This window comes from Plectropomus leopardus, chromosome 6 (genome assembly GCF_026936395.1).
Source record: "Plectropomus leopardus strain MGB_pleo_1.0 chromosome 6, ASM2693639v1, whole genome shotgun sequence".
Lineage (NCBI taxonomy): Eukaryota > Metazoa > Chordata > Actinopteri > Perciformes > Serranidae > Plectropomus > Plectropomus leopardus.
Window position 1 is genome coordinate 11,333,434 of NC_142181.1, and position 26,849 is coordinate 11,360,282.

General features: G+C 39.9%; 1 protein-coding gene and 1 pseudogene across 3 annotated transcripts; one reads left to right on the plus strand and one right to left on the minus strand.

Moving 5' to 3' along the window:
• Window positions 1-2,854: 2,854 nt before the first annotated feature.
• On the plus strand, window positions 2,855-26,240 carry tnfrsf19 (tumor necrosis factor receptor superfamily, member 19). 3 transcript variants are annotated; one of them, XM_088078726.1, is made up of 11 exons: window positions 2,855-3,022; window positions 3,840-3,966; window positions 4,087-4,178; window positions 4,957-5,070; window positions 10,627-10,805; window positions 11,622-11,707; window positions 20,765-20,929; window positions 23,343-23,471; window positions 23,650-23,752; window positions 24,563-24,787; window positions 25,490-26,240. In XM_088078726.1, the coding sequence occupies exons 3-11, from the start codon at window positions 4,113-4,115 to the stop codon at window positions 25,497-25,499; spliced, it is 1,077 nt and encodes a 358-aa protein (XP_087934852.1). In that variant the 5' UTR covers window positions 2,855-3,022; window positions 3,840-3,966; window positions 4,087-4,112; the 3' UTR covers window positions 25,500-26,240. The 3 variants fall into 3 exon arrangements, with proteins under 3 accessions (XP_087934852.1, XP_087934853.1, XP_087934851.1); XM_088078727.1 differs by lacking the exon at window positions 3,840-3,966 and having other exon boundaries at window positions 23,346-23,471; XM_088078725.1 differs by lacking the exon at window positions 3,840-3,966 and having other exon boundaries at window positions 2,856-3,022.
• LOC148189332 (uncharacterized) lies at window positions 16,837-17,582 on the minus strand (annotated as a pseudogene).
• Window positions 26,241-26,849: the final 609 nt, after the last annotated feature.

The window sequence follows — 26,849 nt, forward strand, 5'->3', positions numbered from 1 at the left end:
GCAGACTAGACTATATACTATACTATATACTAAACGGAATAATAAGGAAGCTGGTTGATTAAAATTCAGTGATTTATGAAGAAGGAGTGGGATTAGATAGGTCTTTACTTCTTCTCACTCCTTTCCCAGTATGTAAACACAGTCATCATGTGTTTGATCATTACTTTTGCTTTAAGGTTTTCATTATCTGTAATTTTTTTTTGTCTGTCTGCTTTTGTATGACAATTTCTCTATTTCCTTTACTTACATGTTAAAAATAAATCAAATATCAAATTAAATACTATACTGTAATTAGAATAGAATAGCGACAAAGACTTTGCAGTAGGCTATATGAATAAAATATTATAGGCCAAGTTTAAGACTTTAATACAGTACAATCAGACTTTTCAGTAAGAGTAGAATATAATCATATCCTGAGCAGTCATAGAATAGAATAGTGTCAAAGACTGTATCATAGTATGTTCAGTTTCTGAGTAGAAAAGAATAGAATAGAATACAATAGAATGACCAAACTACTCAAAAGACATTTTACAGCAGACTGCAGTTAACACAGTCAAACTCTCGGCAGCAGTAAGATTAACTAATAAGTCATGACACCGGCATCCCAGTAGATGGAGACAACAGCAAAGTTTTAATCTCCTGCTGTTTGAGGAAAAGCTTTGCCTTCAGTAGAAAGCTCTCACAGTTAGGTGACTCCTGTCTGTGATTTGCTGATCACTAGTCTACAGATGTAGCACAGTGGAAAGTAATTCATACAGTATAAACGTTAACAGGAGGAATCTGAATATTTTATTGTGACTGCTATAGTGTGAAACCGTTGTTCTGTGGTTTCATAAAAAAGGAACAAAACTCATAAAGCTGGTGAATGAATTAAGACAGACTCGTAACTCATATAATAACAAAAACAAATGAGGTACATGCTGCCTATAAAAGCATTTGGAATATTAATATCCCACATTAGGCAAGAAGTAAGAGTTAATTACATTTGCAAAGTAGACACTGATTTCCTGGAGTAGATATACAACATGCCCAGACATGTACAGTGATTGGCCACTTTTGCTGCAGTGCTGAACTTTTGTCCTGTGTGTCTTTGCCTTGGTGCAGACACACACCAGTGTTCACACTGCACATATTTTTTTAAGCAGAAGTGGATATGATCATGTACATTTTGTGTCAACATGGCCTCTGTCAAATCAGTGGAAACTGCAACTAATGTTGTAACAACCTTCACAACTTAACCGGCATATAAACAAACATGTTAGGGAAAGGAAAAAACAATTTTGTCAGGAAAAAAAGGTTTTATACAGATTTTAGGTAGGTCAGTTTAATATAATAACAGGCATTTTTCTAATGCATTTAGATAATAAGCAGACAATAATTTACAAAAAGTTCATCTTCACTTTTAATATCTTTCTGGGGGTGTTTTATTTTACTTGTTTGGGTTCAATCTGCTTCCAGTGCTGCATTTTGTTAGGAAAAAAATCTAATTCACAATGCAACTTTTTGAATTAAGTTTATGAGTGACCGAGCATTGGACAGAAGTCTAAGTACATGCATAGAATGATTTGTATCCATGAATGAAGTATGTATTTCCCGGCATGCCCCCACCATGCAGACAAATCAGTAACTTGACATTGAACCCTGCTCTTCTCCAGCAGATGGGCTAACAAGTCAGCCAAGGCTCAGCCAATCCCAAAGCAGCATGCTGACGTCAGTACATCTGCAGCTCATATAGAGATGAAAGCTGCCCAAATAATTGAATGTGGACAACCTCCAGCAGACGGGCAGATTGGACAACAAACCAGCATTATATGTCATGAGTGTAGTTTTTGGTTTAATCTCATGGGGCACTGTGAAGACCTGGACACAAGTTGCGATCACAGAGCCTTCACTCTATGCTAAACAGCCTTGTCCTGCACCAGAAAAGATGGCCAAGCGAAAGGAACATCAACAGCATGTCGAAGTATTCTTGGGCAAGATTCTGAACCCAAAACTGCTCCTGATGGCTGTTTTATCAGTGAGTGGGCACGTGAATTTATAAAAACTGAACTGAGTAGCAGGTGGCACCTTGCATGGTATCCTCGGACACCAGTGTGTGAATGTGTATATTCAAATGGGTGAATGTGACTCATAGTGTGAATGAATTGGGTAGGCCAGAATTACTAGAAAAGCACATAATACAAAGAATCCTATTTAAAAAGTTTCAACAATAATCAGTAAAACTCATCTCTGATGCAATATTCACAGGAGATAATCTGCTCAAAATTAATCATAATTGCTAATTCAACAGACACCTCTTGCAGTTAGGCATTGGGTTTAATTCTACAGTTGTATCACTTGTTTTCTACTGTCATTGTTATGAATATAATATAATATGAAATATCTTTAAAATATGACATCAGTTTACCCAGCCCCCAAGGGAAAAAGTTTATGAACCACTGTACACGGTCCTGCCATATAGGTCTAACAGGTTTTAAGCTTGTTGGGTTGACTTCCAGTCCTGAAGGGACCGGCAGGGGCACTGCGAAGGACCATTAGGCCCCCGGATCACAGTTTGGGAACCACTTGGCTGGTACTCAAAATTATTAGGATTGGCTGCCATGAAACAGCCATCAAATAAACCACATACACTCGGGAGAGAGACACTCGTCTTCTCCCGATTCTACATTTGTTAAACCAAACTTCAGTAACAGTAAATCGGCTAAAGGGAAACGCTCTGCATTGATCACACTTCACTTTAAGTGAGCTCGGTGAGCGCTGCGTGACCGGGTCTTTGATGTCTGCAGGCTGATCGCAGATCAGATACATGCGCCTCAGATCCATAAAGCCACCCCCTCTCCCCGCCTTTGATGTGAGCTGAGTGTAGTCCTCGAGCTGCTGCTCCTCTGTGTTGTGTTGGGCAGGAGCAGCAACGCTGACATGGTGAGCGCACCGGTGCGGGAAACACATCAGCACACCTCTCACTGGTCTGCTTTCGACTTTTAACAACCAATACTTTAATCAACAACATCCTTTTAAGCAGGTAAGACGAGCTTTTTAATAGTTTTTAGACACTCTCAGTTAACGCACTTGCGACAAACGATACTGAGCAAGCCTTTGGCTAAGTTCAGGAAACAATGTAGCCTTTACACATACAGTCTCTGAATTTATATACAAGTGCGATATTGTATTATTATAACAAGACTGTAAGAGAAACTAAACATAGTGTCGTTTTAAAAGAACACAAGCTGATAAACTCAAGATACTCTCAGTCGCTTTACACGCACTGGATGATTATTAGCTTGGGATGCTGGATACATGGTGACAATATTATGTGTTTTTAAGACTTTTAGACAGTTATTTTTATATGTAATAATCCCGTGAGAAAGTCTTCCTCATGTTTGAGCTTTTAGATAGTGCTGGACTGTTGCAGCTGCTGTTGGGACTTTAATCAAACAACATCATTTAAGTCCCTACAGTTTGCACGTGCGTGTTATTTTTTTAAATTAGTGTTTCACAGCTTGTAACTGTGTTATTAATGAAAATGTTTTTTTGTTTTTTTTACATCTACCTCCCCAACATCCAGCGCCCCCACTTTTTTTTTATTAGATTTCAATTATTGTGGCTTTAAGGTTGTAATGTCAGCATATTTTACACTATGTGAAAGTATCACATATATTTTGAGTAAGCTTGTTATTATTCTTTATTGGAGCTTTAGCCTATTGATGTTCACAGTGAGAGGACAATTATACTATGTTTTTATGACACCCATCAAATGGAATTTAAGTATTCTGCATAATTTTATACATATTTCCCCATAAAAGTAAGCATGCTGTATTTGCTTTCTCTTGAAAATTTAGACTTCACTGGAAAGTAAAATGAAATTCTGTGGGTTTGAATAATGAGAGGCTGCGCAGCAAGTTTGTATTGACTGGCCCACCAGCAAGTCAGAAGGGTTTAGGAGGTCAAACAAACCTGAACTTTGTGGTAATAATCAAAACAAATTTCATTTTACAAAATGTTTTTCGTCTTGATAACTTATCAAGTGTGTAGAGAAGAGGATGTATAATAACATATATAGTCTCACTTCTATTGTTCTTTTTTCAGCTGTAGGCATCAAGTGGCTCATCAAAATGGTCTGGATCCTTCAACACACCTTCTCACTTCTACTAACGGTGCATGTCATATATTCAACTTTGGTAAGCATTTCAGATTTTGCATTTTGAATGCAAGAAAGCAGGATAATTTAGTGTTTTTGATTTTTGCACAACCTAAAATAAGGGTACCCCAAATCTTTTTTTTATTGTGTGTATAGTTTCTATGTTGAAGCCTTGTAGCATTTTCAAAGATGTGTACAAGCAAAGATACACTGTGCACACATTGAATAAGTACATTATCTGCTTTAATCATTTTAATTCTATATTATTGTGTGGAAGTTAATTTTGACACATAGGAAATAGTGGTTCATCAAAAAAATCCTAGCTCAAATAAAATTCCCCAAAAGTGACTGGCAGAGGCTGCAAACTTTTAGTTTTTGCACAAACTACACACATGAACTTGAACTGCACTGCGTGCCAATGCGAAACAGGCAACTGCTCACACTGTGGGATTCTTTGAAGTCCTTGCTGGTAACACCCTGACAATGCTGAGTATCATTTTACCTTTGTCCGCTGCACTGTCCTGATTGTATTCACTATCTAGTCTCTGGTTTTGGCTATCACTGTATTGTTGCTTGTGACTTAGATTCTGCTGCTGCAACTGTGCCGTTTTCCCACAGGGCTCATTAAAGTTTCATCTTATCTCATCCCAGCAGTATCAGACTTGTTTTCAAGAAGAGTCCAAGTTGGGGGTTGATCCCCTTAAATAAGAGAGATTATGAATCGTAGCTGTGGATTCAGTCTGTGTTTTCTGTTATGAATGAAAGTGGTGATGAAACACAGGAATCTCTAACTTTCACCAAATGATTGTCCCTCTCAGATTCCTGTTGGGGCCGAGGAGGAGACCAGAGAATGCAGAGAACAGGAGTACAAGGACCGGTTTGGAAACTGTAAACCCTGCAAGCAGTGTGATGCAGGACAGGAGCTATCAAAGGTTGGAGCAAACATGTTTTGGATATATTTACCTTTTTATCATCTTACATCAATGAACTTAGAGTGAAGATCTGTCTGAAGTGCTGTGCTCACTCAGGAGTCACTAAAAGGATAAAATATTGTCAATATTGTGTGTCATTAGGAAAAGGAAAGTGTAGTAACACAAAGAACCCGCAACAGGTCAGTTAGATCAGCAAAGAAATCAGATGGATTATTCCTGTGGTGAAAAGAAATCTCTGCAAAAAAAGCAAAGCCGTTGGGTTCATGAAAAGAATGGACATCAGTGTTTAGAAAAGTGTATCTTATCCAGGGAACCAACATTATTTATTACTTCCTCTCTTTCATGCCGAGAACAGCCAAGCCGTTATTAGCTTTTGTAGAACACCGACCCCTCTTTAATCAGTCACACCCATACTTTTGACCTTCTGCAGCTGAATGGCTTCCATTGTTTTTCCCCATAGCACCCTGTCCAACTTATTGTCTTCACTGTTTGAAGCAAGCCATGCCTAAGCTTGCTGCTCTTTCGACTGGGAATACAGTTTTTTCCACCACCTTACACACAGGTTTTTGTGTGCTTTCTTTGTACAAACAGGCTTCTATAGTGTCAGCTTAGACTTCCCTTTTTGGCAGCAGCTATGCACCTATTTTTGTGAGAGTAGGCTGGGATATAAAGCTGAGTGAAGTATAACCACTGAATCAGTTTGTGGCAAGCAAACATATTTAAAAAATGCCTTTTTGATTAATTTAACAGTAAGTAATGGCACACCTCCAACATCAGTCGTGTATCACATGGATTTTTGCACAAAATATTATTACATAAAGCAATTTGATAATTCTACCTGTGTAGTTTTCCTAGTTTTAATTTTTGAAAAGGTTAGTACAAGACAGGAAAAGTCAGATTAAATTAAAATTAAAATTAAATTAAATGTATTAAGAATTGATTTACAGTAAATACTTTACCAGTAGCCATTAGCAAAATGTCAGCAATATCGGTAGTATTTTGAACTGCAAAGTCCCACCAGTAAAAAGGCAACTTGCACAATAGCAAGGCTTTAGTTTTCAGGGGTGGCACTTTGCCAGATTTGTTCTCTGTGTGTATTTGTTAATTTCTTAAAAAGAGTTTGACCTGAGCTATGCCAAACAACAATGATAGCTATCACTTCATATAGCCAGTTGTTATTATTATTGTTATTATTTTTTAACACTAGGTATCAGATCAGTACTTGGTATTGGCCAATACGTAGGTTCAGGTATCTGAATGTGTATAGGAACATCTCTAATTGCATTAGAGAAAAGGGAAACAGTCACAAAATATTTTAAAGTTTAAAGGCACAATCATAAAAAAAGAGTAATCACCATCCATCACCAACATTTTAAAGATTGCTTTGTAACCTGATGTTACTCCCAAAGTGATTGACAGGTCTTTCAATACTTTGACTGTAATACACAGACTAACAAACACTATAGCACACCATTAATATGGATGACGGTTAACTAAATCTTTCAAATACCCCTCAGTGTTAAGCAGTACAGTTCAACAGCCGTCAAAACACCACGAAGTTAAATCAAAACAGTTTAAACAAAAGCCTAACATTATAGCTTTTATGAATGTAGATTTTATTACAGGGTTATTAGATAGGTGAACCAAATAAACTAGCAACTGAATGCAACTTAACCTGACTATATGCATAACATATGATACTGATGGGCCTCAGAAAGCAAGACAGAACTACACATTTTATGGCTTCAAGAGATTTTTTCCACATAATTTAATATCAGTTTATTGTACAGTAAAGTATATGTTTTCCTTATGAAGATTAACATGAGCTTTAAGTATTCTGTTAATAAAAAGTCTGAGGATCTGACTTTAGGTGGGTTAATACTCCACTTCATCTTTGAGCACTTGTGAAAAAACTCTGTATCACCCTTGACATCTGTTGCACACATGCATTTAAGCCCAGTTGCCTTTAATCTCAGTGCACACAGACATGCACTCTGTGGTTGGTATTACGCTTCAGTAGTCCTCGTGTTCCTCTGCCAGCTCAACAGGCATGAATGCTGCTAGCCACCCTGGGGTCCTGGTTAATAATTGGCTGCCTCATTCTTTCTCTGAAGGTAGCGGGATGCCGGCTCACAGTGGCGACCCGGGCCTGCACTCAGAGAAAGTTTCTCAGAGAAACAACTTGTGATCTGAGCTCTGCGTAACCAAGACAATCTGCTCATATTCTGAGAGGCAGCGCTGACTGTTGGGAGGGAAGCAAACTTTTGGAGTTACTCTGTGCAGCTGCCATAGAGATCCCAGAGGAATGTGCCCCAGTTTGCTCTGGAAGTTTGCCTCTGGAAGCCGCTGTTAGGCAAGCTGACAAACATCAATTAGCCCCTTCACACTAACTGTAGCTAAAAGAACCACCCACACAGAGGGGACGTCCATTAAAAACAGTTATTCTTTGCTGGACATATATTCTTAGTTTCATTCATAGTAAGTTGCTTTAGTGTCTTGTGTTGTGTCAAGCATGAAGGAGAAGGGGTGAATTGCTTTCCAGTGCATGCTGGAAAACTGCCAATGGCACAAAAAAAGAGGCAGGAACACAACTTTGATGTGTCAACATCTTGTAGTATGTAGCAAGAGTGTAACATTTCCTTCAGCCACACACCCAAATGACTTTGGGATGGTGCTGGCTAAAGAGAGAGACAAAGTCATACGTAAGTAACAGAATGGTCAAAATCAGAGCAGCCAGAAATAAACTGCAATGTTCTTGTTCCTAAAGAAGCCAAGCAGTAAACAAAAGCAGTAAAAAGTGTAACAGAAAGAGGAAAACAAAAGTTGTAAGTACATTTTGTCCCGGGCGGAACACAGCTTTAACGAACATGCATTGTTTTCAGCATCGTTTCATTACCAGATCAGATGACTGGCCGCCCCCTTGTGATTCCCTCTTAATCTCAGAAATATCTCTGCGTCTGAACATGCTTCAGGTCCCAGCCAGCTCTCCCCTCTCTCTCCTCTCCCCTCCACACTGCTGTTATGCTTGGCAGTCTCACCCAGACTAGATCAGGAGATAGGACAGGGAAATAGGATGTTAAGCATCTGTTGTTGTTTTTTTTTTTTTTGGATGGCTTTGACATGAAATCACCTTAAAGCACCATATGGAAATGGAGGGACTGGCACAGTTGTTGCTGCTGATTTGCTTTATTTTTTCTTTTCTTGATTAAATCACTTGTAGTTTTCTCAAATGTTATCTTCTTCCACTGGCAGATGTATGGAGAGATAGTTAACCTCCCTCTGCATGTTTTGTGGTATTTTTTGTTATTATTTTACCTCCACACACCCTGGGAACATGTTCTTTTCAGGGAGGTTTAAAAATCTGAATATATATTCTTTTGCTGATTTTGGTGGATGTTTTATTGTAGTTGTGTGTTGGAAAAAGCATTGTGTGTGAAACATTTCATATAATAACTTTACCGTCACAGATTACAGATTAGAGTACAGTCCTTTCAGATGAGAGCTAGTCTCAGTCAGTGCAGGATGTCAGCTCTGTGGAGCTTTGTTAGTAGGGATAAAAGAACAAAGAGATCACTCCTTGATGATCTGTGCTGCCTGGATCAGAGGGGCAGAAGTTGGCTCCATTTTTCTTTTGTTTCAGTGCTCTGACCTGCTCCTGTCTACGTGGCATCAGCCCCCATCCTGCCATGTGGTGCCCCACAGGCAGAGCTTGTGCCAGTGCTGGGCTTAGGGGGGACAAATCATCACTGGGCCCTTCCTTCATGTGGAAGTGGGTCACAGATCCACTGTGAGGTACTCTGCAATGACTGGGGTGACAGCACTCTCTTAAGGACTACAAGGGTTGAGTGCCATGCTAGTTTTCCAGCCGCCCTTGGCTCAGTCTGAGCTTCATCCCTGTCATACAGGCAAGACCATGGCTTGCAGCAGTGAGCGGCCATGTCTTCTTTATTCCTCCTTTCCCCTTAATATCACTCATCAGCCGCCCCCTCTCTGTTTCTCACTCTTTCTCTGTCTCTTCCCTCCCTCTGTTCCCCCCACCTCCACTGTTCCCTTCCCCGCCCTGCTGGAGAGCAAGGCCTTATATGGAGAGTTCATAACAACAGCTGCAATAGTCCAGCCCAAGCTGGTCCACCTCAGCCAGGCCTGGCCCAAGGGTTCAATGTCAGACTCACTTGTGTTTGACAGGAAGGACTGAAATCCTCATCTTTCGTCCAGACTCCATGGTGCCATCACACGATCGCATCTTTTCCACTAACCTCCCTTTATTTCTTGCCAGCCTGCTTCCCCAAACCCAACCCCCATATCAGACTCTTGTGCCCACATTCCAGCAGGACTGCATGCCTGGGCAGTGAAATGGGACACGGGCGAAGAGAGGAGAGAAGAGAGAAGCCCTGCTTGAAGCTGGCCTTCACTTTAATGATATATGAGCACCTCCCACCCCCCTGTCTATCCTTCTGGCTTGGGATTGCGTGTGGCAACACCAGGCAACAGGAGGGCAGCTGCTCTGGAGCTGATAATGAATGATCAATGTATGATGTCATCCTGTAGGGTCTTTTCACTCGGTGTGGTGTACAGTAATATCAGTTGTCATGTAAATGTCAGTTTGTCATTTAGGACACCAGTCTTTCAACATAACTTTAAGGGATATGACAGAGGGCCAATTAGGAAAGAGACAAAATAAGACCAACATTGGCAGATGGAAATGAACAGCTGGAGGAATACTTGGAAATAATATATTTTAAGTTTAATTCAGTGTTAAGACTTGGTTCCTTTACCAATAAATTTCCCTTTCAAACTATGCCAGATCTACATTTCTACATTGCCAGTTGCTGCACGAAAATATAAAAACAATAATAAATGTGAAAGTTATTCTGACTCTGAAATACCTATAATTTGACAAAAACAAACATGACACATGCTTGATCTTCTTTTCAGACTATATATTTAAAAAAACAATACAATTTTCTTCTTAAAAATATATTTTATAATTTACTTTTTGCTTGGTTCAGGTGAACAAATCCTGAAAAGGTGGTTTAGCATTAAATCAGTCACACGATAGTAGGAAGCTGTGCTTTTTAAGTGCACTTTCCATTGTTGAGTACAAAAAGAGTATTCATCTTATTTTGCCCATATACCTCTCCATAATCCTTGCCCTCTTCCTGAAGCGTTTCCTTTGCTTGCTGGCCTCTCAATCAACAGGACACTCACAGAGTCTGCTTGGAGAGGGAGTCACACAAAAACGCAGCAATAAACTTGCAATAATACAACAGTGGGTGTCCCCTAGGGCCTTTATCATTCAAATGCCTGGCCTTTCTGGGTCTTGCAGCGGAAGGCCGCTCATTCATGCTAAGAGAGTCAGGGAGATTATTGCCAGTGTAAGATGGACTCTCAAAAGAGGCAGATCATTGTTCTCTCCTGATCCCGCGAGCCAAGATCATTCTTTAATTCCAGACCCCCGATAGTCCACATTCAAGCCCACTTTTCACCAGCTGCACATCTCCCCAAACCACCGACCCCACCTCTTACCCGGTGTATTTCTCCTGTTAATCCCCCCAGGAATGTGGCTTTGGTTATGGAGAGGATGCCCGGTGCGTGCCCTGCCGGAGCAGTCGTTTCAAGGAGGACCGGAGCCTGCAGAAGTGCAAGCCCTGCCTGGACTGTGGACTCATCAACCGCTTCCAGAAGGGTAACTGTTCCACCACCAGCAACGCTGTGTGCGGCGACTGTCTGCCGGGGTGAGAGGACAGACACATCTCCACCAAACAGTTGTGTTACTGATAAAAAAAGATTTACTTTTGGCAGTGATAGTCCGACAAAAAGAGAAGCATGTTTCAAAACACACATATATCTTCAATCGTTCATATCCCCCATCTATTCCAATGGACATAACTTTTCTAGGATTCAAGATCTATGATAAGTGTCATATAAACAGACAAATAGTGGCCTAGGGAGGACGTTTTTCTGCAGGCCAACCCGGAAGCTAGTGTTTCCCTGGTTCCCTCGTCAAAAAGAAATTACCAGAAGTAAAAACTATTGCTAGACTAAAATGAACTACACTATGGTCACGTCGCCACTGCCAGGCTGTAAAGCTGTGTTTGGATCAGTTTGGCATGATGCCGTTCTGTAATCTCATTTAGCCATTCTTCAGCAACTGTTTTTTTGAAGACACACGATAGCTTCAAAGTTTATGAGTGGGATATTTACGGACATATTTGATGTTGTAGAACAAAATGTTAACCACAGACCTTATTTCAGGCTTCTAACCCAAAACCCATTAAAAAAAACCCCACTGACCTTGAAACAAGGGAACAGAAGGTTCTGAAACACTGATGGATTTCCAGGTTTTAGGACTCATTACTGGAGTTCTCTATAAAGTGTCCAAATCAATGTTTGTTTTTTGTAGAAATCCACTGATACAGTTTTTTTTTAATGTTTCGAACATAATTGGGTTCTATACGAGTTAATATGTAACATAATGAAAGTTTTTGTGTGTTTGTTGTTGTTCATGACAGCTTTGAATGTTTAAACGTGTCATTTTGTGTCTTCAACAGATACTATAGGAAGACCAAATTAAGTGGTTTTCAAGACATGGAGTGTATACCTTGTGGGGACCCTCCACCTCCGTATGAGCCGCACTGTAAGCACCATTCCTTTTTTCTTCTACCTCTTCTAACAGTTGGCCAAACATCAGTGAGACGTTTCGTTAAATGTTCCCATGAATACAGGCTATTCATGCCAGACCACAATAGGTGAAGTTTTCAGATGAAACAACAGGAATACAATAGTCTAAAATCAAACATCACCAGCTACAGCCCACTACTGAACTTCTAGCCAAAAACTGCCAGAACCAAAACTCAGTCTACAGTGCCACTACAAAGCCTGCACACTCTTAACATGCCAGCACACGGCCTTTGGTGTAACCACAACTGCAGACTTTGAAGGGTGGAGCGAGCTGCAGTTCATTCACTAAGTCTCACTGAGCCAAGCAGCTACGCTATATGTGCAAATAAATGCTTGGATTTACAAGCTAAGCATTTGAAAAGCTGAAATGGATACCACAAACATAATACAGGATTTGCCAACGCTGGATTATATTAGCTCAGAATGTCACTCATTTTCAGCACTCAATTTGGATTAAATGAGCAAACTTCCTTAAACAAAACCTCCATTGATATCGCTAGACAAAACATGTCTCAATGGCATTCAAAAAAAGACTGCACTGTTCTATGTGTTTTAGTTTCAGCAGCGGAGTAAACACACAAGGACTGTGTCGGCTCGAGCAGCACAATCAATTACCTTTTTGTGCAGATCCATTATGCAAAAAGGAGACAGGAGGTGTTTTACAGTAACGCAGGGCTTGGATTCCAGTAGGCAACAGATCCAATTAACATCAGTCTTCTGGCCATTAGAAGTAGTTAAGCACAACCTTATGATTTCACATTTACACATAAAACCAACAAGCGAGTGAACTTACACCTTTGGTAATTGAGTGTGACTTCCTGATGGTAGAGGAGGCTGCAGCTGTTTCTGAGGAGACTTTTTGGCTGCGTTAGCACCAGAGCGGTCCCACCCACGTTTTGCAGCCTCATGTTAAATAAATGGAGATAGCTCCCCAGAAAAAATAGTTTGCCCACAAGCCCCAGATGTAAAGAATCAGGATTTCATCAGAGCATCCGCTGTTTGCTTTTTAAATTTATACAATATAGATTTTTTTTAAAAATATTTTGTTGCAGGGTTTTGTGATGAAAACTGGCTTTGAGACAACTGGCCTCCCTCTGTCTGCTCATTTGTCCATCTGTGCAGCTTCCCGTTTTGATACTAGAGGAGGCCTGCGAAAAACAAAATGGCTATTGTGTCTCAGAACATAGCTGGTAGTTAGCTCCTGCAGGGACTCTCAGTGGAGCTTTTCCAAATGTTTGAAAGTCTTGCTCCCTCCCTCCAGTGTTATCTTGAGGAGGGTGGTGAAAACTTGAAGGGCAGATCATTCTAATAGGCCACACTGGCCCCGGGGCAATGGTGCATCTGTGCAGGGGAGGCAGTCGCTGTCTGGGGTGGACTGTAAATCTTAAACCACCCCCCTTTTCTTCTCCTGCCTTTCCCCCAGTGGCTTTTTGGAGCCGAGTAAAAAACGAGATTGTGTTTTATGGATTCCTTCAGCCTCTTTAATGTGTTTCATCTGCTAGAGTTTTTCACTGTCACGGTAGAGCATGCTAACCCACACAGGCATGCAGACAGACACATGCATGCAGACAAGTAGAAAGAATCCTACCTGCTCTTTGTAGTGTATGCCTCTATTGTTCTTGTTACTATTTCAAACCAGATTACACAATTCAGATGGGAATTTCATCTTTCCTTTTTCAGAGTAGAGAAACAATGGTGTGGTTTTGAAACGCAGCCATAAAGCATCAGTTATCGCTGATATTTTAGGCAGGATATCCCTTCTTTAACAAATAAAATACTTAAAAGAAATGGGGCAAATTCTGCCACACATTGTTTTTACATGCTACCATAGGATCTTGTCAAGACTAGTCAAATCAAACATGATCAAATAAACCTCTATCCCTCCTGATAGCCTCAATGCTCCATCTTGTAACATGAAGAAAGGGTATACACCCTTGCAGTGTGCTAACTGACTTCAAAGGATCATGCAATCAGTTCTCACCACAGATAGGACAAAACATATCAGTCTGGCAAGGTACAGGAAACATTCCTGACTATAACTGCCTGCCAGCAATTCAACCCAGAGCTGTTTAGTATTCTCAGACGTCAGCTGCTGGAATGATGATCTCTGTTGTTTGCAGATCAGTTTGTTCTCACTACTGTCTTAAATAAGGTATCATGCAATTATCAAACCACAACCTCACAGCAGTAATGGTGTTTGGTGGTGTTGCATTACAAGAACTGATGAATGTAAAATGTTTTACCACAAACACAGTAGGTGTCATGCTTCTGTACATTGTAAATCATTCCACCAGACATATCCACTTTCACTGTGAGAGAATGCAAAAGGTGATTTCAAGTTTGTCTGTAGTACCTCTTAATAACTGTCAGAAATACACCACGTCTCAGGTGCTAAAAGTCCAAAAAGGGCTCTGCAAGTGTTTTCATGCATTTGGAGAATCTAATCTAAGAAAGACTTCCTTATGAACGTCCCCTAACTAGCGGAGGAAAATGAATTCATGATCACAAATTTAAAGGAATAACATGATAAGATGCACATCTCATTGAAGTTTTATATTCTGTCTCAAGTAGCATCAAATCAAGCAAAGCTAATACATTTCCAAATCTCTGAGAGTCACAGTGGGCAGAAGCTAATTCCCTTGTTTATTTATTCACCAAATTAATATTTTTAATGTGCTTAATTTGCAAGTTAATGTAGAGTTGCCTAGAAACACCGAATCATAAAAGCTACTTTAAGTTCCTATAACCACGGTAATTATTGAGAATAGACTCTAAAACTTGATATATATAGTAATTTTAATGATACTTTAATGTACTATAACATACTTTCGTGGTTTCCTATATGACACTTAAGTCAAAGTGATCAGTTCAAGGTTCTGCGAATAAATTCTGGGTTGAACCACTATAATAATCTCAACATAAAATAGAAAACGTTGTTTTATAGCTCTCAGGACTGCAGTCAGAAAAATATTTACTCTCTCTGTATTCAGAGTTCAGAGTAGAACAAAGCTCAGTTCTCCTAAAGAGCCTCTCAGAAGAGTTTGTGCAGACAAAAGGCAAAGATCCCTCTGAGGTGTAAAGAAGTACTTCTTTCATTTGGAGTATGTGGCATCTCATAAAGTTAACAGACAGGGATTGTATGAAAGGCTGTGGTTTATTGGTCTGGTTTGTGTGGAGATAATATCAGCAGGTGAGCTCTCTTCAATGGACCAGTGTTTATCTGTGTTTGCTGCAGCTGCTGGGACTCTGATAACAGGCTGCCTTTGTGCTGTGGGGCAGATGATGCTCACCTTGGATGAGTTTAACTTGACCTTGACAATGAAGAGCGAATGTAAACACGACTGTGAGAAGTTACAAGTGTGGATTACTGATACAATGCTTTGCAGGTTCTGTGTGTAGGAGGATTATTATGATGATCTCTGCTGTGACAATTTATTATCCATTTATTATCCAAGTCCCAAACTTGAATATTAAAAATGTCATTATGAGAACAGGGTGTCCACATATCCATAAAAATGTAATTTAATTAACATTAGGCTTAAATGGTAATTAAATAGTTTTACATTTGAATTTGTGAGATCTGAATTGCCATAAACATTTTATCTAATTTAATTTATCCACCATTTAATTTCGTTTAGGTAAAATGAGTCGAACTCTTCTGCATGAAAAGTCCATATTGCTGAATCCTTAACCTACCAATGAACCTAACTGTCTACTTTATACTTGCACCTACCAGTTAGCAAAATGTAAATTAAAGTAGCTATCCATATTACTGAACAAAACCTACTCCTACACAGTGCTACATACATTACTTACCTTTATTCTTACCTGAATTCCTGAATAAGAAAAAGATTATATGTCCAAAAATCTTAAATTATTTAAAGTTCAATTATATCTCAACAGGTGATACTGTGTCATCAGTAGGATTACACAACACATGAAAACATAACAGCCAAATTGTTCAATATAAATACACATATATAAATTGCAATGTATTTAGGGCACGTGAAAGAATTGTAAAATATAGAATGTGACAATTTTTTTTAAAAACAAATAATAAGCTATTTTTGTCCTTGCATTCAGTGCTTAAATGAAAATGCTCCTTTATTGTGCCTGCTGGGTCAAACCTAACTTTCTCAGCACTGATTTGAGTTTTCCTTTTAGAAGGAATGTTAAAATACCCTTATCCCCTATCTGGCTGAATAAAAAAAACTGCCCAAAGCTAAAGTAATGTTTACAGTGCATAACAAAGAGCTCTTGGATGTGAAAAGGCTGAAACCAGTTCCCTTTATGATTAATGTACTGAAAAGCAAACAGCAGGGCCCACTGAAAAAGATTTTCTCAAACAAAAAGTCATTCATTATATTTGCTGTATTCATCAACAATCTCTCACAGTTTTTTCCCCCCACATTATTGTGAACTAGTCTGTCATACTTTTATTGTGTGCTCGGCAGTAAACCACACCTGACCTGTTGATCAGTAAAATTATATTTGATTACTGATAATGATCAGAGACAATTATGTTAAGCTTACATGTGAATGGCCTCAGAGGGAAATGCCACTCAAATGGAGAATTCAGGCGCCCTACTGTTTCTTCTTCAAGTCCCTCTTAAAGCTGCAAACAAAAGAGCTGAAGTTGTAATGAGAAACATGCAGCCCTTATGTAACTCTGTCATATTTCAACTATCAAACAGGATGTCAGGAAAGTGACAGACCACTGTTTATTTTTACAAAATTTCTGTGTGTTTAACAGTATTGTGCTGCTGCAGTCCCAACTGTTTTAGGATTTTCATAACCCATTTCTCCAAATAAATCCAGAAAGCTAAATGATTTGTTAATGTCGTAGTTCAGTCTCAACCTGCAGTGGCAACTCCAAAAACGGAAAATAGTTGTTAGTTTCAAATTACACGTCACCGATCAGGAACTGTGTAGTAATTGGACACACCCTCTCTTCTTGATAGGAATGTAAGGGGTTCATTTGAGTGGTGACATTTTTCCTCTCAGAGCGCGCGCACACACACACACACACACACACACACACACACACACACACACACACACACACACACACACATATATATACATATTTAGATTCTTCCTTCAAGCTCGAGTCATCTACCAGAGGCCTGGGAGCTTGAGGGTCCTGCACAGTATCTTAGCTGTTTCTAGGACTGCACACTTCTGGACTGAAATCTCAGATGTTGTTCCTGGTACCACCGCTGCCTTTACCTTCCACACCTTCTCTAACTCCTCTTTCAGTCCTTGGTATTTCTTGGTATTTTCTTCTTGTGTTCCTTTTTCCTGACGATTGCTACATCTATCACTATTGCCTTCTTCTGCTATTTATCAACCACTACGATGTCTGGTTAGGTTGCCATTACCAGTTTGTTAGTCTAGATCTGGAAGTCCCACAGGATCACAGGACCACCTTTGGAGGGGTCTTCCATTTGGAGCTTGGGACTTCCATCCAAAAGATGTTCCTGTACATGATGCCAGCCACTTGGTTAAAGCACTCCATGTACGCTGTGCCCGCCTGCATCTTACACCCTGCTATCTCAGGGGCCTCTTTGCACAGCCTGCACCTGGGGTCCTGCCTCATGTGGTAGACCCTGGCCTCTATGGCTCTTGTACTGAGTGCCTGTTCTACAGCCATGATCAGTGCCTCTGTGCTGTCCTTCAGACCAGCCTTTTCCAGCCATTGGTAGGATTTCTTGATATCAGCCACTTCCGTTATCTGTTGATGGTACAAGCAATGCAATGGCTTGTCCTTCCATGACAGCTCTTCACTTTTAAACACTATCAAAAAATGTGAATAAGTCATAGCTGTTCTGTACAACCCTTTAAAAATGCCACCCAGTTTAAGTGATAGAACATTTCAGTATTGTTTTTCATATCGCTGCTCTTAAATTTACAATCAAATCACACAGGCTATTGTGCCTTCATCTCTGACAAGTTCTTAAAAAAGATAATTAAATGTAGCAGATGCCAGTTTGTTTTCTGTGTGTGAGTGTCTGCTCATTTGTCTTATTTTGTGATATTTACCGTTGAACCGTATTAAACCCTGATGTTATGTATTTGTGGGTACTTGTTTAATAAGTGGCATTCTTGGTGCATAAAGCTCACCCCCACAGACACAATGACAACGCAAAATAATAATGATAATAATGAAAAGAAATGCCTACACACTCATATGTGACCCATTTCAAAAGCCTGGCCAGCATGTCTGCTTCTTGATTTCAGTCCTTTGTGATGAGCATGTCAGGAAGCCTGTGGGCCGGGTGGGGGGAAATGTCTGTAAATCATCTTCTGTGGGGAATGAGACAGAGGCAATTAAAAAGAGAATCCACCACAGGCGTTTTCTCTTTGAACTCCTCTGCATATTTCATTAGACTTTAGCAATGAGATAACTGGCTCCAGGCACAGAGGAATAATTTGTCTCACGTTACTTGATTCTGATTGGCTGAAGTGTGTCGCGGGGTTCTACCACAGACTCCTCATAAACATGAAAAACGATGGTGTAGTCAAAAGATTGGTGTTGGTGCAATTTATTGTGCGGGCCGCCCAAGGTCAAAAACAGTCCAGATATTTGCAAAGGTGAAAAAAAAAACAGTTCAAAAATATGAAAAAGAGAAAGACACACCATGTACAGGTTCACAAAAACAAACAACACTGAATGGAGTTCTTCCTTAACTCTCAGGCACAAAAACAATTCAATTGTCACTCTCACCTCTGCAACCAAGACACCACTACCTTTACCTAAAAGATGGCAAATTCGAAACTTTGAAACGTTTCAAAACTTGTTTGCTCAACATTGGCATCCACGGGCAAAAGCTGACACTGTAGTTATCACTCAATGTTTATATTGAAATCTCCCCTTTCCCCAGCCTAGTCTATAGGTGTCATGCAGATATAATCAAAACGTCAATTATTTATTCAGTCCTTGTAGGATGTGGTGACTGTTTCTTAGCATTATTATGTGACCTAATGATGTTGGTCCTATGCTACAGTTAGTTGATAGTGCAGACACCCAGAAATATTACACTGCATGTTTTTATGATTTGATGGCTATGGGATCAAAAATTATAGCATTCCCTGTGGTCCTTTCCTTTAAAACCATTTTTTCCAGCATTTATAGCTATTTTTAACAAAATATATGTGCATAATAGTCTGACGAACAACAGATATACATGAGAGCCCTATATTCTGTGTAGTATGTCATTTAAAAAAATCGTTTAAATCCCGTTTGTCGGAGTTTGACATGATCACGTGACGTTTCGAAACCCGTCTCGAACTCCGTGCCGAAACCGGAATCGACGAAACGTTTCCATACAGTTCGATCTTCGGTGCCGAAATTGCATGGATCTCTTATAAATCTAAATTGCCATCTCTACCTTTACCTGGCCGAGATTAAACTCATAGCCCCTCCCACTGGGCGTGTCATATGCATTAAAAAAATACAATTGATAATATTACACAGCCAGAGAAGACTTTAGCAGTCCCTCCACCTTCAGTGTATTTTATATAATAATTTAACCTCTCTGTTCAGACTCGTTTACTGAACCAAAACAAATTACTATGCACACAGCACAACATTAAACATAATAAACAAAATCACGTAAGTCACATGACTCAGTGAGCGCGCGAGAGCGCTCTATTTAACACAGGAAATGGTTTGGCTCTGTTTCGCCAGTCGAACACAGACATGGAGGGCGACAGGTGAGCACACAACATCTGGTTAGCGGCGAAGTGTAAGACGGTGTGTGTGTGTGTGGATGTATGCGTACAGATGTAGCAGAAGAACTGAGTGTGCACCCTTGGTCGCGCAACTAAAACAGATACGAGAATAGGAGACTTTCGTGAGGTATTTTTAATAGCTGGGTGAAAACGGAGGGAAACACAAAGTGTGTGGCCTGTGTATGCGCGCGCTGCCCGCAGCTAGAAGCGCGAGAAAGGTGTACCTGCAGGCTATTTAGACAGTTGTACTTAATGTTAGCTATGTTCTGTAATGTTTATGCTTCTCCTTTTTTTCCTAACTAGCCTAAGTGTATTTTATATTGTACAGTTGTTGGGGTAACAGTTCGTATTGCAGGGTAGCCAGCTAACGTTAGCATGTAGGCTAATGTTAGTTTAAGTATATGTTAAGGCCTTTAATACCGGTACTGTCATCGTTAGTTCAACTTTATCGTTACACAGTGGCGCACGGCTAGATGTTGTTCGTTTTGAAGTAAAATTCTCCAATATTTGTGTCTCATTTTAAACAAATTAAACTTAAATCATATTTAGTACTTACACTTTGTTCAGAGTCTAAGTGTCTTCTCTCTCCAACCTTTCAAATATCTGGCCAAATATGATCGCATCTTTGCTTTACCTGACAATACTCAATATGCTGATTACAGATTGCAATGCATGCAACTCTAAGCAACCAAGTTTGATTGCAAGGCAGAACGTAGTAACCTATTTCAGTAGGCTATGCTATTCTAAGTATTTGGTATTTGTTTGGAATAAACATTTAAAAAGGGAAGTTATTGTGAAGTATCCCTATAAAGTAATATTTTGTAATATTTTACTTGTTAAATAATATTTTGGTGAAATAAACCTTTTAAGTATCCTGTATTTTGCATTTATCCAATTCACTGGGTGGCACTGTTGCAAAAAATGAGGGTCCTAGATCTGTGGTCCTGAAACTGCTCCCTCCAAGCCTGCAGATATATACTGTGGAGAGGGGCAGCGGTAGTATGTGTGTGTGTGGGTGTATGAGTGTGCTGCCCGCTGTCAGTGACAGAGCTGCTCTGTCACAAGTGTCAGATAATATGAAAGTGCTCCTCGTTAAGTGTTAACACATAACTGCTATTCATGAGAAATAAGCTGTGTGTTTACTTTGACCTTGTATGAATGCGACTCATCACCTTGAAACACGATGTATAGGTCCACTGTTATTTGGGCAATTAAAGAATCAGTCTGCATATTACGTTCTGCTGTGTATCACATTAATCTCTCTCTGCTTTCTTTGCAGGCAGTGGGCGCGTGAACCTTGTGCCGTTGCCCGCAGTGGTGACCAGCCCACGGGACATGGCCCTGGCCGCGGTTATCTGCAGCGCTCTGGCCACTGTTCTTCTGGCCCTGCTGGTGCTGTGTGTTATCTACTGCAAGAGACAGCTGCTGGAGAAGAAGCCCAGTGGTGAGTCATAACATCTGTACTCACTTGTTCACATTTTTTTGTGTCCAAAAGCATTTGAAAAAGATTTTTCAGTATCAGGACAGGGGAGTACCAAGAGCTGTAACTTTAGAGGCTTGCTTAAAACAATCCAGTAGTAAGGTTCAAAATTTACCACGAAAAAAACTAGATAAAGATAAAGACTGCTCCACTTCAACTGCTTTAGATGCTGTGCATTTATTACAAGCCAGGATTGCATTTGGTTCTATGCAGTAAGCGTTGAACTTTGACACCCCCCCAGAGGTGCTGGCATTTCAATGAAAATGAAAATCTATGACAATTTGTTCTATACTCAAGATTAAAGGAAAGCTCGTACTTTATATTTAGATATCAGGAAGTGCAAACAAAGAGCATATACTTGGTGATAAGTTATCCCCAATGTGTTATTCAATTGTGTGCTTTGAGATGTAGGAGCAGGCAGTTGAGTGGAAGTTGTAACTCGAAGCAAAAAATATAAAGAATCTTAGTGCAATGCAGTGATTGATCTTGTGTAAGAACTCAGTACATGTATATTAAAATATGAGTGGCACTTCCAGAGCCCTTAATAAGATAAATGTAGGAGAGTATATACAGCTGGATAAGTACGATTTCATCACTCTTTTGTTAACTACGCAAACAGTGCCAGTTCATCTGTCAGTTGTGCGCTCCAGTGTTGAGCCTTATTAAACCCTGATGTTGCATATTTGTGGGAACTTGTATAATGACCAGCATTCTTGCAGCCAAATGTGTTTGAGTATGTGAAATTTCCCAGGGCAAAGAATTAATGACATCACGTTTCCCCGGTGAGCTCGCCTAAAACAAAGAGTGTGGTAGAAGTTACCAAGGCATTAACAGTTGTGTGTTTTCTTACTGTGTTGGTGTAAGGTGAATGCATGAGTTAAATATTTTTCACTTCGTCCAAACATGTACCCCACTATTCACCCAAGCTGCTATAAAATGCTGCCTTTTAAATTATACAAAAGAATTTTAATCGGCCTCATGGACCCGGGGGTTGTGAGGCGTTTCCCAACACATAAGAGAACATGTAAGTTTATTCAGATAAACACCAAAACTAGAACTGTGAGGATTTCACCTGACAGCAGCAATCGCACGCACACGCACGCACGCACGCACGCACACACACACACACACACACACACAGACACAAAGTCAAAGCCAAAGCCAGCCTGGCTTCTGTTATTACTTTAAATAGAAATAAAACATTTCTTCCAATAAATAATAAGGGATACTTTATAAAAGGCAAAATTGAGGGTTGCCAGGTTGTGAGAAACTTCTTTCGCTGTTTTTTTTTTCATCAATTCTGTTAGGTTATAATGAAGTTATGTATTTTGGTGAGCCTTTACTAAATACTTTTTTAAAAATGCATTGTGGTGAAAAGATAAGTAGTTATGTGAGGCCAGATAGTTGAGATGTTTCACAACCTGGCAACTCCAACGTTGTTGTTTTTAGTGGCTTGTAATTGATCTGTAAACCAGGGGTCTTCAAGGCCAAGGACCCCTTAGTTGAAAGTAAGACGTAGCAGGGCCCCTCTACTACATACAGTATATTGTATGAAGTTGCTTATTACTGGTCTTACAATAGTGCTATAAAGTACGGTGCATAAACATACATTTTTATTTTGCATACAGTACTAAGTACTTAAATGATATTTACCATCATTATTTAATGTTTATGTAAAAGGGACATAGCATATTAATGAACATCAGTATAAAATACAAATGTAAAATGCTGGAGTTAGCAGAACTGCTAATTTACATCTGTAGTCCTTCGACAGTTAACAGACAATAGACAAAAAGAAAGAAAGAGAGAAGAGAAACAAAACAATACATCAGTTCATACAGAGGACAGAGGTGCATTAACAATTGACAGATTGATATAGTTGTTCATGTTTAAACAGGCACAGTGATTCAGCGAAGGTTAGTTAGCTCACGATTGCAGGAGGATTCATGGGTAACAGAACATCATCAGTGTTTTGTTTGTGTTTATGAATAGGCAGATTTATCTTTAAAAATATACATGAACACGAGTCTTAAATATCATGAGCAGACATATTTTTAAAGAATGGAAAAAATCTTTTAAACCCCCTGTTGAAGAGCCGACACCGTAAAGCATCAGTTAACAATTTACTAACTATTATAAAGACAATGTATGAAGCCTCAGCAATTGATATTAGTATTGTTATTATTATTATTATTATTATTATTATTATTATTATTATTATTATTATTATTATTATTATTATTACTATTATTATTATTATTATTATTATTACTATTATTATTATTATTAATAGGGCACCAGTAGAGGATTGCTGCTGTACAGGGACGGGTGTTGTTGTAGGTCTCAGTAGTTGACTGTCTCAAACATTTTTTCTCAGCAGCTTCTCTGAGGTCCCAGGATTGTCCCTACAGTGGAGCAGAGCTGTCCTGCCTGGACCCATGCTGGCTCCATGACTTTCCCCAGAGACCCTGCTGCCAGTGTCACCTGGGCCCTGGACACACCTGTGGTAGGTTGTGGTTCAGACTAAAAAAGATTTTATACTGTAGCCACAGCCAATCAAAAAACTGATGACTACAAAGAAAGAACTGTATTTCAACTTCATTGGTGTGCTGTGCTTTTAGGCTTAGGATTGATGGCAGGTGGTTGAATTATCATTTGTATGAAGTTATGTGTGCAATGTTCAGGTCCAGTCCACCTGATCCCGTCTCTGTGCTGTGATGAGAGCTGCAGTCTGGGCCGCAACCTGGACAACAGTCCCTTCCAGTCCCAGATGAGTCTCAGTGATGGGTGAGAAACTTTGTGCTCATAGAGATGAAAAAAATATTACTGAAATAAGAGTTTTTCGTCCCTTTTTTTTAAGAGTAGCGTGTGGTAGGATTGGACAAAAACCATAATCACTAACTCAGACTGAACAGCTGCAGCTGATAAACTCCATATTACATGAACTGCACTGCTACTGAACCTAAGTGTTTGGTGAACACCTCCGTCTAAACTGTCTGTCAACACCATGACTGCCAACATTTTCTGCCTGGAGGGAAAGGGTGACAAAACCCTGCCATGTTTCACCACACTCTGCTGACTGAGCCGAACCTTTAAAGCTGGCTAATAGCCAAACTCAACATTAACCACCCAACAAACAAAATACACTTACAATCAAGTACACAACTGCATGCCTTTGCAAAGTAAACAAATCACGATTTACATTTGGCTCAATGTATAGATTGATGATTACTTTAGAGCACCTGATTCCAACTGTAAAGACAATTATAAAGTTGCAAAATAAAGCATATAAATTACTTATGGTCACAAACAAAGAATAAAATGAAGACTAACTTAACACATTGCCAACCTCTATCAGCCAGTGTTTGCTACACCGACAGTAAACTTGGTAACAGCAGGCAGGCAGATGCTGAACAGCGTTCTCATGTCTGTTGCTATTCAAAGTGCCGTACACATAATTTAGTGTGGTTAATTAGGTCCTTTGAAGTGTAGAGAACAATTGGAGGAATCTTGCATAAAAGTAAAGCACCACAGGGTGTGTCTATGAACATTGATTCATGGTGATGATATTACAGCTTTCTTCATTACCCTTTACAGAAATGCACACCAGGATGAGGAGAGCACCCCAATGCAGCTGGAAGGACATCCAGAGTCTGTCTGCAAAGAGGATGATGGGATGAGAAGGAGTTCAGAGCTGGCTGAGTGTTTTGGGCTTCCCGAGTGCAATGCAGATCCTGAAGAGCGACTGGAGGTGAAAGAAGCTGGGAAGGACGAGGAAGGGTCCAGGTCAAGGGAGAACTCACCGGAGAGGACCAGACAGAGGTACAGTGAAGCTGTGACAGGTGCACTTCTTCCCAAACAGCACTCGAGTCAGGGAGGTGAGGTGAGGTGACATATTGTTCTCATGCAAAACATTTTAGAACATTAATTTGGCATGATTTCCATTTTCTAGGCACAAAACTGCACACACATTTATTTCTACAGAGGACCATCTGGTTTGTTTATCATTTCCCTGGATATAAATCAGTTTTCTTCATAAATGTTCCAACAGGTGTGTTAAGACACTCCCTTGGCATTTAAATGTTTTGCCTCAAAGCACACTGCTTAATTTCCCCTTGATCTTTAGTGTTCAACATAGAGGGAAGTACAGTGAGTGAGAGCAAAGAAGAAAACATGTCCTTTCCCCACTTCAGAAAACTAAGAGAATATATGAAAAATACAATTGACCCTCTGAGAATTGTATTTTACCAACTCCCACAGACATTAATGGACGAAGAGAAGATGTGAGAGAAGATGCATTGTCTGTCAAACGGCTGCAGATAATTAACTCTTAGGCTCCATTTTTAAGGTCTGAGAAATAGCTGTGTGTGTCTACAAAGAGCAGCTGGTAAAAGAAATTAGAGAAAGCACAAGTTCTTTGAAGTAGACAAGACTATCCTGTTTGAAGTCAGCCCCTGGTTGGCTCTGGGTAGATACATTACTAATCACTGTGTGTCTGTGTTCCTCTTCCTGCTCTCTTTCCAGGATGACATAGATTTCTTTGGCTCGTGTTCCACCCTTGAACCACTCTGGACTCAACAACAGCCGCGGCCAGATCCCGGATCAGATTACTCACTCGTCCCCCTCTTCCGGACAGACAAGCAGCAGCCACTCTCAAGTGTGGTTGCACCACCTCTTTGAAATGCCTGCCACTGACCTCAGAGCCCCTCGTCAAAAGGGTCCAAACAGAATATGTACATACATGCAACAACAAAAGCACTGCTGAGGAAAGCAAAGCATGAGGGCAAAGGTATAGAGACATACACACACGCAAAATGTGAACTCGTTGGCCCAGAAGGCGAAATCGAATGAAGTTCAAACATCAAGGAGTATTGACTTTTAAGCGCTGAGCAAAGTGAAACAAAGTGAGCCTCTGCTCAGCCTCGAGACTGTCTTGCATCTTCACATGTAGGAGAACATAAACTGTACCGCTGATCTAGCAGCTGGTGTTATGAAGCTTTTGTGTGTAAAGGTAACAAATTTGAGGCATGAAGAAAAGTGTCAAAAGTAATTATGTTGCACATTGAAGACAATCTTGATAATATGGAACAAGTTAAGACAAGGAATGTTTAAGTGATAAATGTGTTGTAGATACTGTAAAATACTAAATAGGTCAATATTTTTGTAACATAGACATGACTGACAATGTTTGCTTTTCTTCCCCCTGTTATAGTGTTGGTTGTGGTTGGCCACTTCCATAAATTGTTTTTGTAAATAAACCACTTGATCAAGTTTACATACTATGGAATTTTCCTACTACCGTGGCCAACGCAAAAACCCAGAAGGCACTATCTAGAGCCGCTGTTTCATTTTTCTTTTTAAGGCTACTGTGGAAGCATGGTAAACCTAATATTGTGTCAATCCCACCCCCACAGAGTGCCCTGGTTGCCTGCTTTCACCATACATAGCTTGGCCAGTGGGGCGTGGTTCTCTGACAAGAAGTGCTTACAGCTTTACAGCACTACAGCACTCGGCAGCCTTTAGCTTAAAAAAAAAAGGCCAGTTAGCTCCTTTGTATCTGTGTGCATTTTCGTAAATGATCTTGTGTACAATAAACAAAGAAAAAAAAGCCATTTACTGGGTACTGATTAATACAATAGCTGAGGCTAAAGGTCCAGACACACCAAATCAACATCAGAGAACTAGCTGCAACAGAAGCCTTATGCTGTGTCACTTCATGTAGCTGTGTCTTGTCCAAAAAGATGCATATTAACACACCAAACCAATGAACAACCAGCACATGCATTCTGCGCCTGCATGAGAGGAAATACCTCTTCATCCCAGCAGACAGTAGTTATCTGTATTCATCATTCCAGAAGGGAAGCTGGAAGACTTTCTTGATGCT